The sequence below is a fragment of the Durio zibethinus genome, chromosome 7, assembly GCF_047325235.1.
Source record: "Durio zibethinus cultivar Kanyao isolate XHJ-2024 chromosome 7, ASM4732523v1, whole genome shotgun sequence".
Classification (NCBI taxonomy): Eukaryota; Viridiplantae; Streptophyta; class Magnoliopsida; order Malvales; family Malvaceae; genus Durio; species Durio zibethinus.
In genome coordinates, this window is record NC_143168.1 from 28,141,053 (window position 1) to 28,157,746 (window position 16,694).

General features: G+C 33.0%; 3 protein-coding genes across 5 annotated transcripts; all 3 read right to left on the reverse strand.

Moving 5' to 3' along the window:
• Positions 1-357: 357 nt before the first annotated feature.
• Positions 358-5,572, reverse strand: LOC111277360 (importin subunit alpha-like). 3 transcript variants are annotated; one of them, XM_022863766.2, is made up of 11 exons: positions 5,192-5,572; positions 4,399-4,495; positions 4,230-4,321; positions 4,010-4,141; positions 3,687-3,872; positions 3,192-3,355; positions 3,009-3,087; positions 2,633-2,761; positions 2,378-2,505; positions 1,907-2,281; positions 358-1,062 (listed from the first exon to the last, which is right to left on the reverse strand). In XM_022863766.2, exons 1-10 carry the CDS (start codon positions 5,399-5,401, stop codon positions 1,909-1,911), a joined length of 1,590 nt encoding a protein of 529 aa, XP_022719501.2. In that variant the 5' UTR covers positions 5,402-5,572; the 3' UTR covers positions 358-1,062; positions 1,907-1,908. The 3 variants fall into 3 exon arrangements, with proteins under 3 accessions (XP_022719501.2, XP_022719500.2, XP_089620353.1); XM_022863765.2 differs by lacking the exon at positions 358-1,062 and adding an exon at positions 1,168-1,743; XM_089764227.1 differs by lacking the exon at positions 358-1,062 and adding an exon at positions 1,627-1,765.
• A 2,405-nt stretch (positions 5,573-7,977) lies between these two features.
• Positions 7,978-9,351, reverse strand: LOC111277957 (Chaperone DnaJ-domain superfamily protein). Its single transcript, XM_022864400.2, has 5 exons — positions 8,978-9,351; positions 8,777-8,864; positions 8,613-8,683; positions 8,355-8,411; positions 7,978-8,267 (listed from the first exon to the last, which is right to left on the reverse strand). Exons 1-5 carry the CDS (start codon positions 9,086-9,088, stop codon positions 8,112-8,114), a joined length of 483 nt encoding a protein of 160 aa, XP_022720135.2. The 5' UTR covers positions 9,089-9,351; the 3' UTR covers positions 7,978-8,111.
• Positions 9,352-12,154: 2,803 nt separating this feature from the next.
• Positions 12,155-16,002, reverse strand: LOC111277361 (calmodulin-binding protein 60 B-like). Its single transcript, XM_022863767.2, has 8 exons — positions 15,831-16,002; positions 15,645-15,729; positions 15,135-15,187; positions 14,280-14,773; positions 14,022-14,182; positions 13,698-13,904; positions 13,392-13,563; positions 12,155-12,999 (listed from the first exon to the last, which is right to left on the reverse strand). The coding sequence occupies exons 1-8, from the start codon at positions 15,923-15,925 to the stop codon at positions 12,509-12,511; spliced, it is 1,758 nt and encodes a 585-aa protein (XP_022719502.2). The 5' UTR covers positions 15,926-16,002; the 3' UTR covers positions 12,155-12,508.
• Between the last annotated feature and the right edge of the window lie 692 nt (positions 16,003-16,694).

Sequence of the window (16,694 nt, forward strand, 5' to 3'; positions counted from 1 at the left end):
CCACAACAACCCAATGTGTTTACGAAAGGCCTGATAAGGAGATTGTGCGCTGATACTGAGCTCTTTCTCCAATGGTAAAAATCAATAATCCAAATTTGTTAATGTATTTAAGTTCCCCATGATTCAGAACATTTAAGTGGGGTACATCAAAAGTTGAGCTTTGAAATCTCTCTCTTTCTCTCTAGAAGACAGGATGTAATATTTTATGAGCAGAGAGGCTTTTGTATTTTCTTGGTAGCATAAAATCATGTCAAAATGGTTTGTTTGTATGTTACTCCATTGCCGATGATAGGCATTTTTTATTATCCATTTCTTTATTGTTGGAGATATTAATATATAAAATTTGATAATAAAAAATCATGCAAAACAACATGTGAATCAATAAAAAATAAAAAATTTACACCATTTGAACTGGGCTATTTGTTAATCCTGGAGCTGCAACTGAACAACTACTTCTAACGCTTTACAAACTTTTACATGAGACCCAATACGGAGAAAAAAATAGTCCATTGTTGAAACCAATATGTCCCCTTCTGGGCTTTTTATTGGTCTTGTGATTGGTAAAGCTTTAAAATGGGCTATACAAAAAGGCTTATCCAAATCCAATCCATAGACATTAAGATCCCTCTCTACCCAATGGGTCCATTCCCGTTTTTGCTGATGACATTATCACAAGGAAGCCATGTTAGAAATCGACCACCTCCAGCTTTAGGAAACTTCCATGCTTGTTAGCTAATATTGGCGCTGTGATGAAAATTCCAGGCACCTCCAATGCCAAAGCCCAAAGGAAACGATTGGACAGCATTGGATTTTGGTGTTTCTCCTAAATTGACTAGAAGGAATTTCCAGCGAGCATTCGCTCTCACCATTTAAGATAGGATCTAAGCAAGGCGTGGCTGAGGTGTATCTTTCCACCAAGCTTAAGTCGAATTTGAAATTTACTAGTACTTTGGCGTGTACCATATAACACCGCACGCATGAAAGATCTACAAAAGAGCAAAGCCCACCCACAGAAAAGAGAAAACCAATACCTACAGACGCAGATGTCTAATTGTACATGACCTAAAACGATAGAATTCAGTCATGTGACTAAAATACATTTGTTAAACAATTAAAAAGGAGATGGGTTTGAGCAGCCACAACAGAATGGAAAGACAAAAGGAGGGATAAAAATATCAAACCATCAATGACGGTAATAATTCTATTTCCCCTTTAATGTAGTTTTGACATCTTGCAATGAGGAATTGTATTCCCTACACAAAGATACAAGACTAATCTAAAATGGCAAATTTTTATGCATGCAATGATAACATAACAGTCCAATTACATAGAAGCAAAAGAATATTCCCATGTTACTCATAACAAGGTAACTGTTTTGGGAAATGCCAAAATCACCCAGCAACAACGTGTGAAAAGCTATTGCAAAGACATCACACTACCAAGACAACTGCAAATTGAGACAGACCATATATTTGTTTAAAGAGCACTGAAAATAAAGACTCTGATTCCTCAATTTATTGTAGCAGATCACCAAAGCTCTTATTCTGTCCATTTCCCCTTTCTGCATAACATAAACCTGGCTCTGTAGTTAACCCATGCCACCCAGTACCCTCGATACTTTACCCTCGACACCACACCCGACCCTGGACAGGACACAAACATGACAACAATACGCCTGACCTGGAACCCAACTATTGTTCCATCATCTCCATAAGGACTTCAATATAGACCCAGACAAAATTCCTGAAATATTAATTGCAAACAGCTTTTAAAACGCAAAAGCAGATACAAACAATGGTCAGATATGCATAATCAGACAACTGTCTATCCTATCTAAAAAAATAAAATGCTCCCACTAGAGTACAACATTAAAAAACAAATGCATACAAACAGCAGCACTACATACCTCTAGCTGAAATTGAATCCCCCTGACGGAACAGGAAGCTCACCCCCTCCAAACTGAAACCCTGTTTGAGAGGCATCACCAGGCGGCATTGTCTCATCCTCCTCCTCCAACCAATATGTCTCAAGAACTTTCACAGCCTTTTCATAAATCTCAGTGTTATCATGAGACTGTAAATTCTCAATCTTCTCTAGACCCTCTGCATCATCAATCATTTGTGCATAGAGATTCACACCTTCAGTAGTGCCCTGGTTCTTATCAGCTTCTCCTACCTTCAAAATGTTTTCAAGCCCTTCCAAACAAACTGTAACTATCCTTGGATCAGGACAGTTAAGAAGATCACACAATGGCTTGATACAACCTTGACTTACAAGGAACCTGAAATACGTGACATGCCCAGATGAGAACTTGTTTATCATTAATAATCTGCCAAGACATGATTCCAAATAACTAAGATGGAAATAATTTTCATACTTTATCTGATCATGAGTACCACCAGATGTAGCATTAGAGATGGCCCATGCTGCTTCTTTCTTAATATCAAATTCAGCATTTTGAAGCAGATGAACCAGAGGAGCAATAATATTAGCTTCAATCACAGCCTGTAAAATTCATACTATTACACATTGTTCCACAGTATAAATGAATAAAGACAATCATAGATCCAAAATTGATAAAACCAAGATAAATATTACAGCATCAAGAAAGTGATATAGTTCCAACTGTTACCTGTATCTGCTCCTTATTTCCAGCTGTGATATTTGAGATTGTCCAACAAGCTTCCTTCTTGATGCTCTTTTTAAAATTATTTGTCAACAGGTTCAAAAGGCATGGCAATGCTTGATGATTGATAATACACTGTGTGCCAAAAAATTTTCCCATAAATGAGAGAAGACAAAATAGTTATACCATATATAAGTAAAAAGATAATCTTTAACAACTAAACCCACAATCTTAAATCCATTTTACAATGTAAGAGGGGGCCCATCATTGTGATTTGAGTGAGAAAACTAGTAATTTCCACAATTAAGAAGATAAATGGTAAAAGATCCATATTCCTAGTAAGATCATTAAACCTAAGAAAAACCTAAGAAGTGGGTAATACCTGGGTTTGCACATCATCTCCTGTGACAATATTTCCAACCGTGCGAAGAGCAGGAATTAGCACTGAAGGAGATGGGTGCCTGAGAAAGCCACAGAATTCTGGATTTAGGTCAGGCAAACCAAACCAATAAATCAGATATAGAAAGACTTTGAGATTCAACCAACAGCTAATAGTCTAACTCACAGCAAAAGTTCCACCAGATGCCCACATACACCTGCTTCTATAACAGCTTGAATTTTGTCATTTGTACCATCAGAAAGATATGAAAGCGCCCAACATGCATCAGTTAAGACTTCTTCATCATTTGAATGAATAAGGCGTGCTAATGCAGGAAGAGCAGGCTTAACCTGAAAAATAAATAAAGGATAATAAGTAAGTTAACAATTAATTCAACCCAACCACTGAATTGCCATAAAATATTCATAGCTACATAATAATACTCAATATGCATAAGCGTCCTATAAATATATCTCACTTCCTGGTGTAATGTTAGAAATGTGCAATATCCCACTTTCTGGTTTAGTGTTAGCAGTGTATTGTGATGTATAATTTTCATGATCCAACATGCAATCCACTGTCTCAGATTTCAAAATCAATAATGTTGAAAATGAACAAACTTGTGAATCTTTTTTAAAACAACAACAGTTCTACAAGAAAAGAAGGGAAAAAGGGTCAAACCTGATCAAAGGGAGGCTGGGGCTTGCCCCGACAAAAATTTGAGAGTGTCCATGTAGCATTTCTCAGCATAGAAAGTTTAGCATGCTCATTCAACTGTGCCAACAAAGGAAGCAAAGCGCCATGACCAAGGACAAGATCACGACATCTAGGAGAATCACCAGCAACATTTCCCAAAGCCCAGACAGCCTGAATGTTCAGAACGAAAAGGGAACACAAAAATATAAAATATTTCATATTAGCTTTTTCTCAGTAAAATTCAATTTATCTCACTTCTTAATTCTGTCAAAAATCAAAACTACACTAAATTCTTTTCATATGCTTACCTGCTCACGAACATCATCACTTGGGGAACCAAGTAACTTCACAAATATTGGAACGGCCCCGTGATCAATTACCACCTTTGTGTTCTCAGATGTCCCAGAAGCAATATTAGTCAGGGCCCAGGCTGCCTCAAACTACATAAATATTGAATTAGTAAGAATCTTAAACAAATCTAGAAATATGAAGCCATAAGATAATGTTGAAGCTAACAGGAAATCCAACCTGAAGCTGTGGGAAATCTTCCCTCATGAGGAATTCAACAAAGCGAGGAACAACTCCAGCTTGTATCACTTCCTCAATAGGTGGGCTGCGTTCTGGGATAAATAACAAAAGATATTAAGGAACGTTATATTACTATCAAACAAAATTTATTACAGGATGAATTTCTCACCAATTGAAAGCAATTTCCTAAACTGTGTGGTTGCCTCAAGCTGCATATTACTATCATCGGACCAGACACCAGCAACCATGGCTGGCAAATTTTCCAACTGCAGTCAGAGTTGAACATGATCAGCACAATCCAATGCTCAATCAAATCACAGGCAGCCAATCATGCAAATAATTAATAGTAGCTGTCACAAAGAAAACCGAGGCGAAAACAAAATTCATGGAACAAGAATGCCAATTATTCACCACAATTTTGCTTTGAAATAAATTAAAAGAGGAACCCCATTCTCACAACTCTATTTAATTAATTCTGGCTGAATTTCTAGCAAAAATAGATGGGATTGAACTAAAACTACCATGTATATGCAAACAACTAACAGGAGTCAGAAGTCAGTACACAAATCAACAACCGCTAATTGTTAAAGTTAGTAAATGAAAAAACAATACCTTGATTGAGACAACTTGATACTAGAACCAACAAACTGAATCGCTAATTTGACAATTCATGTTAACGTAAAACAACAACCATCTTAGACTTAACAGGATGCAAAATGTTTAGACTAAAACAGAGTTCTCATGAAACCATCAAAAAGCACCAAAAATTAATAATTATGACCTCCTCAACACAATTAAAACCTAGTTCAGACAAAATTTTCTAAAATTTAAAAACCTACCATAATCCTAACACCATAAGATTAATCAAAACCAAACAATCTCGCACAAAACAAGCTTTAACAACTTCAGCAACTTATAAGCACTGAAGAATAAACGAGAAAATAAAACAATTGAAAATCGACCTTTTTTTCAACAGCAGAGGAGTGAAGAGAAGCAGGCATTGGCTGTGGTTGGAGTCCTTCACGTCGCTTCTTCTGCAAACTCTCTTCACGGCGGCTCTTCCTAATCTCCACCATGTTATCCTCCCTCCTCCGCCTCCCTTCCTCCGCGTCCACCGCCACCTTGTACCTGTTCCTCCGAACCTCCGTCCTCGCGTTTGGCCTCAACGACATCTTCCCTAATTTCCAAAAAGGAAAACTCTTGAGAGAAATAAAGTGATCGAACAAAAACTCTAGAGAACTCTTTCCTTTCTTTCTTTTGTTCGACTGAAAACCCTAGACGGAAATATTTTGGGGATTTTTAAAGAGATTTTGAATGATTTGACGAGAGCGAGAGAGGGAGAGGAAGAGGAAATAAGAGAGAGAGTTTATATAGAATTGTTGGGAAACCGATTTTTGTAAAATGGTCGTAGATCGGGTTATAATTACGCCACTGCCATTAATATTTTTTCATTTTCTTTTTTGAATTTTTATGGTGGCGAAATAAATTAAATAAGCAAATAAAAAAGCAACGTTTATGGTCGTTTTGATTAATGATAAACGCCGTCGTTTGATGTTTAAATGTGGTTGGATTATGACATGTTAATTCGTTGTTTAGATGGCAAGCCAACATATTGTATGGATACTTGTTAAATCAAACTATCAAATCAAATATAATAATAATAATAAATGAAATTTTTTATTTATCATCTTATACTTAAAATTAATAGTCCAAGAAAATTTAAAATTTATTACCAAATATAAATTCTAATATTTATTTTAAAATAAAATTGGCTTAACTTGATCAATTTGACAAAAAAAATTATGTCTCTTATTTTAAGTTAAGGAATTTAATATTTAAAAATGAATTAATTTTTTACGAATTTCCAAGTTTTTTTTATGTAAAGTAAAAGTAGTAGCAAGGGGGAGCCAACTTTTAAAAAATTGTAATTTTAGGCCCAATCATAGTGAAGAAACTAAAGCCCAAAATTATAAAATTGGAACCCAAGTGAGAGTTTGTTTATTACTTGGGCTTTGACCCAAAAATTTTTCATATTATAATTAGTCAAAAATAACACTAGTTTTTGGATTTTTTTTTTGTTTATTAATCGAGTTCCTTTTTTATGAAAATTATTTCCAGAATAAAATTTGAATGCATCCTTTAAATCATCTAAAAAAGAAACTGGGTTCAGATAAAGTTTTATATTACCTCTGTTGGTATTAAAAGAAAATGAGCAAATATTATTGGGCAATTGCGGTGTGATCTATTGAGGGCCAGATGTTGAAGGCAATTGGTCAAGATATGAAAACCTGGACCAAGTTGTGAGCTCTGCCTCGGCCCAATGAAAGGACGGAATCATTCGGCAGTTAAAGCCTGGACTTCGTATCCTTCAGCCCAACTCAACAGACATTCTCTTTTTTTTTTTTGTAATTTTTTTAACATATTACTTATCTAATTAAAAAAAATATTATGTATATAAATTTTTTCGAATTTGTAATCTCTAAAAGTTAACTCCCGGACAGTGGTAACAAACAGGTTCTCTAATACTGTATGAGGCGGCTGAGAAAGGGTCATAAGAAAGCAACTTTGGCCTAATTTGGCGGAGAACTTTTGTGTTGCTGTCATGCAATTTGCAAATATTATTAGCAACTTTGTCATATAAATTGCAATCCAACCCTGCCGTGAATAAACAAATGGAAAGAAATGGAAAACAAGACAAAGCATCTTTAACTCCCTGGCTAATAAACTAGAAGCCTCTTCAACTGACAACATCACAGAATCCCCTTTTTTAAAAAAACAAGGCTGATAATGCGATCTCCGATGAAACTCGTTTTAGCTTTTACCCGCACTTTTTGCGATCAACTGACAACAGCAGAGAGTCCTGTTTAAAAAAAAAAACAAAACAAAAAAGGCTGATAATACGATCTCCGATGAAACTCCTCCTAGCTTTTACTCCCACTTTTTGCCATCACACAAGCGCCACACATTCATCTCTTTTTCAGGGGCGTTCATATTTTTAAAGAGTATTCATAATTCGATTAAAATTATTTATAATTTAATTTTAATTAATTGAATTAATCAATTTATTATTAAATTAATTTTGATCAATTAATAAAAATAATTTTTTAAAAATTTTAATTTTTAATAATTCATTTCAAAAATCAAATTAATCAAAATTTTAAGTGTAATATAAAAAGTCTAAATATAAAATAAAAAATACATAAAATAAATTATTTTATTTTATAAATTACCAAAATGTTTAACTTAATATTTAATATTTAAATATTTTATTAGATAGTTTTATTTAATTTCTTTAAAATATAAAAAATTAAATTTTAATTTAATTTAAATATTTTATTATTAAATTAATAAAAAAATTTAACTAAACTAATTAAATTCAATTAATTAATTAATTTTCAAAATTAATAAATTCGAATTCAATTAGCAAAACTAATATACTATAATTTAATTAATAAATCTCACTACTCTTTTTAAGATTCTCTTTTCTTTAAATAACAAAAAAATCAAGGCTCAAGGATTCAAAATTAGTTAAATTAGTTGGTTGTTTTTCACTTTCACATAAATACGTTTTTGAATTTCTAATTGCATAAACAAATTGGTGCATGGAAAACAAGTGTCGAATGGTCCTCCCAGGTGCACTTTTAGAGTGCCATTCCATTACAAACTAGAGCAAAAACAAAACATCCCTATGCCAATTGTCACACCAATTTTTCTGAAATCAGATTAAATTAAAAAAAAAAAAGACAAATAGAAAAGAAAACTTTATTATGATCAATGGAAAAGTCGCAACATTCAAGGCTCCCAAATTAGCCCTAAATTAAGTTACTCCTAACAATGGATGGGATTAAGACAAAGGGGGGTTAAATGACAACACGCCACGCGTCAATGGCGAGAACCGTTCCTCTTCGTCGCATTGCCTTTAGATGCCGTTACACGTGCCCTCTTCGTCTCCCTTGGATCAGTGTTGACATCAAAGCTCCTGCCGTCTCCGCCGACCATATCAGCAAACATCCTTTGTAAATCCTCAAAGCTATCCCCCTAGATTCAAAGAAAATATCAACGGAAGTCGATTAAATCCTAAATTACATATATAACCTCTTAAAAATAATAAAATCAAGGGCACACCTCGTCTTTCACATTGTTCATCATCGAGATCATCTCTTGCATAAAATCACAGAAGTCCTGTTTCACGAAGTTTACAAAACTCGGGGTAAAAATGGAAATAAAACAGTAAAAACGTTTTATATTAATAAAGACAGATTAAAAGGATTGAAATTGCCAAGGCAATCATTTCACTTAGCACAAGGCAAAAGCGTTTTATTTGCCTTGTACGGCAAAAGATTTACCCTTGGCAAAATTAAAAAAGATGATATGTTTACGCACTTGGTCTTCTTCTTCCAAGGGATCGTAAAGGCCGGCGTCATACACTGATCTCTTGCTCTCATCGGAGAGAACTGTGAGAAAAAAAAAACCGCCAATTAAATAACTAATAGGCTGGTAAAATTCAAAGGCGATAGAATTAGACGGAGAGGTTTTGATAATGTTACCGGAATAAGCTTCTTGGATTTGCTGAAACCGGCGTTTGGCGTCGCCGGCGACCCCCGGATTTCTGGCGTATCTGTCCGGATGCCATTTCTTCGAAAATCAAAACATCAGAAAAGTTAATTTTGAGTCCCTAAACGGAGCGTTTTATCTTAAATTAGAAACTCATTAAAGCAACAAATAAAAAAAAAAAAAGACTTTATTACCAGAGCGAGCTTACGATAAGCAGTGCGGATATCGGAGAAGGAGGCGTCCTTGCGAATCCCGAGAACAGAGTAATAACAAGATCCGCCGTTGGATCCTCCTTCCCGATTCATCTCAGCCGTCCAAAATCCCTCCCTCCCTTTCTCTCTCTTTGCTATCTCTCTCGCTCTTCAAAACAAAAAAAACAAGCTACAGAAAAATCATAGCTTTCAGAGACCTTAGAAACAGGAACAACAGCAAGACAAAAATCAAATGTACTTAAATAAGCTGAAACACCAGTTTTTCTTGTCGCTACTTTTTTTTTTTTAATCTTTAGGGGGGTTTGGGTGAGAGAAAATATCTTTGGGAGACCTTCGTGAGATGTAAGAAAGATATTAAAAAGGAAGGTTCGAGAGATTTCGGCCTTATAATAGGCTTCCGAGTTCAGATTTGGATATTTTCTTGGAAAGTTTTCTAAATGCCCCTGAGTTCGTTTTAAATTACGAGCTTTGCCATTGGGTACCCTTTTTTCTTCTTCTTTTTTGCGAATCTACTGGGCGCTGAGACGCTTTCGTTTCTCTTCAGGTAACTAGGTGACGTGTACAATTTTGGATGCAACCCAATCTTCTAAATTTTCTTTCCTTTTTTTTTTGTTCTTTGTAATATGTTGACATGTTTTCCACTAATTTTAAAAACAATTTTATAATTGCTTTATAATTATTTTTATAATTTGTTTATTAATGAAAATTGCTATGTTTTCCAAAATTTGTAAATGTATCAAATAATGTTAATACTTTTTTCGACTATAATTATTGTTACATCACCAAATTTGTTTCTTTTATAAGTGAAAAAATCAACTATAATGAATGTACTAAAATTTAGTGATTAGAAAAAATAATTAAGATAAAATTAATTAATTCAAAAAATAAAAATCACAATGGATAATAAATAAATAGATATTTATTTATTTAAGTTAAATTCAGATAATTATAAAAAGATAATTAATGAATTTAGATAAAAAAATTTACTATCATGATAGATTTAGAATAAATACGAATAGTATTCTTAAATATTAATTATCTGAATTTATTTAAATTTTTGTGAATAATAATAGATATTTAAATTTATATATGAATTTATTATCCATTTACACATGTAAAATCTATAAAATTTTATACTTATAAAAAGTTTAGAATCTTAAAAAGTAATTTTTATTTATTATTAATTGAGAGTGAATTTAAATTTTAAATTAAAATTGTGTTTATTTTATATTTTAATAAATGAATATTTTAATAAATTTGCATATTTAAATTGATAATACTTATTTAAATAGATTCAAATTAGATAATAATATTAAATTTAAATAAATATTTAAATAAGTTTAAATAGTATAAATATTAAATAAAATCAAATTTTAAAATTTTAAAAATAAGGAACATTCATGCCGTTGTCATTTCTACTCAAAACTTGTTTTACAGGCCATTAAAGTTTAATCCAGTGTACTTTAATTTACATTTAAATATGTGATTTATTAATTAATTTATAATTTTTGTATTAAAAGAATAATTTTTTTTCAAATAAAAAAGGCTATCCTTGTCTTAGTTTTTTTTTTTTTTTTTTTTTAAGATTTATAAATAGTTATGAAGCCAAAAAAGAAAAAGAGCTAAAAAAAAGTTTGAAACTCAAATACTAATATCTTTAGCTCTTACTGTTAAGTTTATTAAATGGTGCTTTAGTAATTTTGGAAAGTGTTGTAGTTGTTTGACTTTTCTAGATGGCATAATCTGTCCATAAAGGTTGATTTAAAGGCTGAACCAACTGCCAAGTTGTCGTCACATGATTAGCTTTCATCTTCCTTGATCAATCATAGAATTTCTTGCACTTTGGATTCTTTGCAGCTCACTCCCCAATTAAATCATTAGTGTTACGCGTTTATTACAATTATTTAATCTTAATATTTCATGTTATATTCGTGAGCATATTACGTATAATTATAAGATTAAAAATCAAAAAATAATAATTTGTGACTTAATTTAATTAATTTAAATTATATTTAAAAAGATTAGAATTTAATTTTCAAAATTTATGATTTTTTTTTATTTTTAAATTATGATCTTAAAAAATGATAAGTATCGATGGCCATTATTTTTATCTTATAATTAATTGGTTTTCGAGATTCTTGAAAGATATATGTTAAGAATAAAATCTGATAGATTAAGAATGTTTAAACATAAGCATTCATCTAATTCAACCAAGACACAATTTGTAGTGATTAATTTGGTTTTAGGATTATAGGAATTGAAAGGCTACAATCAGTAATTGATATTTTTCAAACCATAGTTTCTTTATGCTTGATTAAAACCATAGTTAGATAGGCTTGCTAGGAATCTCATCATGATAACTCTTATTCAATTATTAAGTAAAAGTTTTAATTTAATTAAACATCTACGTTATAAAAAATATGATTAAATAATTAATTAATCACACAAAAAAAAAATTTAACGTAATTTAATTCAACAAATTTATAAATGCATCAAATCACATAATCAATATGTATGCGACTAATTATATATATATATATCGATTATTTTAATATTCTCTTGTTCACGAAAGTATACACATTCATGAAAATCTTATTGATCTCTTTTAATTTTATAGGATATCTATGTTATAAAATCTTATAGCTCTCTTATATTTTTCTCCTCTAGTCTTAGTACAAAATGTCTTTTTCCATTTAAAATTCTTCATTTATAAGTATTTTTGTTCGTCAAACAAATCCAACCTATCTAAAAAAATTCTCCAATAAATCTCTGATATGATTGGAGTCATTGTTCTCGACTTCTCCTCATGGCTATAGCATTTGGAAGAAGAACCATGCAAAGAGTTTTTTTTCTAGCAGAAGGAAACTTACCGTAGATGTGGTTTACTTTCTGGTGAATTTCTTGGAAATTTATTTTATGTTGCAAACCTGTTGGTTTCCTGCAATGAAAGGGTTGCAACAAGCGCCCAATTGCTACAAAAGGGGCACAAAGTCTGTAATCCTGCTGCTAATCAGAGTTCATAAAATACAAACAGGCATGGATGTTACACTCTGAGTCTGAAAATCGAAGAGAATGTCAAGATGACTAGCAGTCTACGATAAGTTCCCGGTGAAGATGATTCCATGGTTATCTTAGTATTAAACAAACAGATCCTGAAAATCTCAGAATTTGATTATTGTATTAATGATTTTAACTTACAAACACTATTTACAAAGACCCTTTTTGTTACAACTTACAAGGATGACAGCTTTCAGCTAATCCTAATATGAGCTGCCTATGCACAACATACACAAGCCTTTCCACAGGAAAAACAACTGCATAATATTTAGAAACCTAAGCTAAAACATCTAGGAGATTGTTGCCTCCTGATTGCATCAAACTAGAGTAGATGTGATTTTGCAATCAACTTACAGAACATTGCCAGATGAAAAACAGAAAATCTGCAAAGCTAACACATCTTGGAGAAGCTTGCCTCCAAAATTCTGAGATGCCTAATTGCTGTAATCTAGTCACTTATGTACATATGCCTTGTGGAAACCAGAGCCGCCTTCTTGCAGCTCCGCGCCTGATTGACCTCCACTGGATAACAGCTCGTAACTTCAACCACCCAGCTTTGGGACACACATCTCTTGCCTTTCCCATGCTTCGGCTATGTACATCGAAGTTAGGGGAAGAAGAAAGGATGCCTACAGATGATTCGCAGTGCGGAGTCATAAAAAATACATTGCCTTGTTCCCATGCTGGAGTAGCTGAAGCCCAACTAGGCATTTGAGCTCGAGAATTATCCTCAGTAACAAAATGGCTATCTGGCAAAAGTGACAAACTGCTCTCTCCATTGTAAGGGAAGATTCCCTCCATTCTGAAACTGTTTCTTAGCGTTGGATCAAATGCTTGAATTGCATGTCCATCTTGTGGTAGAGAAACCTGTAATTGATTGATATCTTCCACTTCATAGGCATAGGATGTTGAGGATTGGTTGAAATCCAGTGGCGTGTCTGCTTGATCTGCATACATACAATAAATCAATGAAATCAGAGAGGCGGTAGTTAAAAGAATCAGGTTAAGAGCAAGTAGAATTTACGATATAGCCAGCGACATGTACTTTGAAATAACAACTATGTGATGTCAGTATGTGACATCCAAAGTCTATCTTGGGGTCCAATTGGTAAATTTAACTATTAATTTTCTCTGTTTAGTTGATACAGGGGAAAGCATTTATTTTGTCTGCTGACATAGGATTCATCATCCTAAAGTAAGGATCCCATAGGCATAAACAGGTGGGTGCATAGTTGATTTTGTACTTCAATTAATAAAAAAAGAATTTGAACTGATTAATAGATCATCTCCATAAATTTCATTATGTGTGCATAGTTCAATTTACTATAAATTACTGTACCTTGGTTTGCAACTGAGAAATCAGGCTGCTGCAGGAGTAAATTTGGTATGCTATGTGGCTCAGGCAGCAGATCCATCAAGGGCATTGAGAGGCCCATGATTGCTCGCCGATCGGTCAAGACCATGTCCCAAACATTCTTGTGAGCTAGTCTCTTTGTATCTTCCACCTGAAGCTGCAAATTTATTGGAGAAATCATTTAATCTTAAGTCATATGGAACAGATCTGAGATGCAGTACAGTAAATGATATGATTTACTGTCTCTACTTTTGTGTATCTATATTAGTTTAATGGATATGACACACTAACCTTCTGAGAAAAGGTTAATTTTTCCACAGGCTGGTAATTTTCGCCATCAAATGTTGCAGCCACAACCTCGTAAATGGAATTTAATAGGAGTCCTACCCTATGTGCTGCTCCATAGTAGGTATACCACTCATCATCATCTAGAACACAAGAAAAAGCATGTTCTATGATTGTATCCCATACCCTATTTGAGATCCCACCACCGAGTATCTGCGTTAATGTCACAATTCAGATAGGTTCAGCAGAAGAATAGAAAAAGCTGAGAAAAACATGCACCAAGACTACATGATCAAATGTTCTGATTGACATGAACAATTATTTACTTACATTGCGAAGCGCAGATGGATCAGTAACTTGCAACCGCAGGAAGTCCTTTACGGTACGAATATTTTTAGAGGCCAGCCGTTTATGGAAGGCACCATCTTTTGCTATCCTTTCCAGACGCCACACTTCATCACGCAGGACTGGAGGGTAGTGTTTCTTATACACTGCATGAACAAACTCTAGGTCAATTCTCAAGATTATTTGTAAATTCAATTACAAAGAAAATACGGGGATTGAGGCCAAAAAGGCATTTGAACTTACACTCTCCGCGATGATCCTTCACCACAAATGCTTCACTTGTAGCCTCCCTGATTTTCATTTCACCAGAAATTCTTTGAACAACTCTAGCTCCTAATCTAAACTTTCTACTTCTTATCCAGCTAGAATTGTCAGTGAAAATCACATTATCAACAGTACCAACACCATCAATCAACGTAACATTGAGATCCCCAGTCACCAGTGGCCTTTTACCTTCTCTTTCACGAAGAACTCTCGCATTGAATTCATTTTCTGTCCAATCTTCTCGCTCATCAGCACCAAAATCACCATCAAGGACTACAACCTCAACCTTAATAGAAGAGAGTGAACCAGATGAGACCATTGTCTGGCTAGTTGCATCGAATAGGATAATCGTAATCGGATTGCTATCCTCAGCTTCAACCTTGCTACCGGTGAATATGGTAGAGGGCAGTCTATTGACAAAACGCAACTGCAAACTTCTTCCTCTAGATGCCTTAATCTGATTAATCGAGGACCTGAAAACAGTAAAAAAAAGACCAACTTTAGACTGGTAATTGAGAAATTTCGGAAAAACTTATAAGGAGACACTAACATATGGCATAACATAGGGATCAAATTATATTTTATGAGGAGCTTTAAAACCCAATATTCAAAATAATTCTAGTATTGCATCCTTGGCATCAAAATACAAGCTGAAGTTAATTCTGAGAATCTTGGAGATGCTGGTTCTGTCAGATTGATAAAGATCTAATACAACAGGGTTGAATGGAACACCAATACCAAGTATTAGATAAATGAAATCCATATCATTTTCATCACAGCTAGAGAAACAAATCCTTGAATACGTATTCCAGGAAAATTGGTTCAATAGCTTACCTTGATGATGGCTGAAAGGACGATAGAATGGCACTTTCCACTGCCTCCCTTACCTAATCACCATGATATGCAGAAGAGTTAAAATACACAGATATATTAATTCAATCCAGGATTCAAGCATAAAGAGAAGCATTCAGCTTATAAATACATTGATCAATACAGTGTGTGGGGTTATTATCATAAGCTTTGCCTCATTAGTTGATCCATCTTTTATAAAAAGTACTAATTTCTTTGTATCAGTTGATGAACAAATCCTATATGTCATAGCAGTTCATAATTCATAGACTTCCAAAAGATGAAAGGAAAGAGAAAGAGGGCCAAAGTTTTTGGTCCCTTTCGAAAAGTACAGGTCAACAACTACTGTTCGACTGCTTGAATCAGCTAAAGCTTTCAAAACTGATGTTTACATGCTTTGTTTTTGAAGAATTGAATTTACAAAATGAGAGATAAACATCCCAAGTTGAGCTCAGAAGATTAGTTGCTAATACGAACCCAAAAGAAATTACTTACCCATAATCGAAGCATTGGTTCCAGGTTGAGCACAATTCTATTCAGGGAAAGCCCTCCCAATCCCATAATGCTTCTTCTGACAGCACTGCACAAGAATTAAGTGAAGAAAACCCAAATCAGAAACATGGAAAACTGGCTTAGAAACAAAAAGAAACGAACTCATCTAATTCCAAGAAACCAACTCACTTCTTCAGGGTTGTTCTTCTTTTTGTCTCTGGAACCATAACTTCCAGCCTCTCATCACCTCCATCAGGAGCAGGCCTCTTGCTAGGCAACATCATGAAAAAAGATAAAAGAAGAATCTGACAATGACCTTTTCACAAACCAAAAAATGCAAAAACCAAAACACTAGCCCTGTAACCAAAACCTTCTCAAACTGTCCTCTTATAGAATACTAAGCAAAGAGCATTGCCACTATTGACTTGTAGAACTCTAAGTCACAGAAGATGCGTGGAAGCTCTTCAAAATCACTGTTACAGAACACGTAATGTCACTAAAGTCAAGAAAATATTGTATAAAAAAAACACTTTAAAACAGCAAGAAAAACCCAAAAAGAAAAAGACCAACTTAAAAAAGACATTAATTTATGCTAGTTTTGTGAGGACACTTTTGAAAGTATCATATCCGAACGGATATTCGTATCCTAGCAGTATAATATTTATAATATTTAAATTGAATATTATTATAAAAATTTAAATCTATTTAAATAAATATTATTCAATTAAATTTTCGAATTCATTAAAATATTTATTTATTTAAAATTTTTTATCAAAATATAAAATAAATAAAAACTCTATTTAAAATTTAAATTTATTCTTAATTAATAATAAATAAAAACTATTGTTTTTAATCCAAATTTTTTTATAAATATAAAATTTTATATAATTTTATATAAATAATAAATTCGAACATGAGTTTAAACATTTATTATTATTTATTAAAATTTAAATGAATTTAAATATTAAATATTTAAATATATTATTCATATCTATTTTAAATATAAATAATAAATTTTTATTCAATTAACTAATTATTCATTTTTAATTATTT

What these genes read in the sequence shown, in the direction of transcription:
- LOC111277360 (XM_022863766.2), bottom strand. Translation starts at nt 5,401, where the DNA reads ATGTCGTTGAGGCCAAACGCGAGGACGGAGGTTCGGAGGAACAGGTAC. An exon ending in CCCAGCCTCCCTTTGATCAG is followed by an intron (nt 3,356 to 3,686) that starts GTTTGACCCTTT and finishes TTTATTTTTCAG; the next exon opens with GTTAAGCCTGCTCTTCCTGC. An exon ending in GAGATGATGTGCAAACCCAG is followed by an intron (nt 2,762 to 3,008) that starts GTATTACCCACT and finishes TTTGGCACACAG; the next exon opens with TGTATTATCAATCATCAAGC.
- LOC111277957 (XM_022864400.2), bottom strand. Translation starts at nt 9,088, where the DNA reads ATGAATCGGGAAGGAGGATCCAACGGCGGATCTTGTTATTACTCTGTT. An exon ending in CTTATCGTAAGCTCGCTCTG is followed by an intron (nt 8,865 to 8,977) that starts GTAATAAAGTCT and finishes TGATTTTCGAAG; the next exon opens with AAATGGCATCCGGACAGATA. An exon ending in CCTTGGAAGAAGAAGACCAA is followed by an intron (nt 8,412 to 8,612) that starts GTGCGTAAACAT and finishes TTCGTGAAACAG; the next exon opens with GACTTCTGTGATTTTATGCA.
- LOC111277361 (XM_022863767.2), bottom strand. Translation starts at nt 15,925, where the DNA reads ATGATGTTGCCTAGCAAGAGGCCTGCTCCTGATGGAGGTGATGAGAGG. An exon ending in AACCAATGCTTCGATTATGG is followed by an intron (nt 15,188 to 15,644) that starts GTAAGTAATTTC and finishes CATGGTGATTAG; the next exon opens with GTAAGGGAGGCAGTGGAAAG. An exon ending in TCCTTTCAGCCATCATCAAG is followed by an intron (nt 14,774 to 15,134) that starts GTAAGCTATTGA and finishes TACTGTTTTCAG; the next exon opens with GTCCTCGATTAATCAGATTA.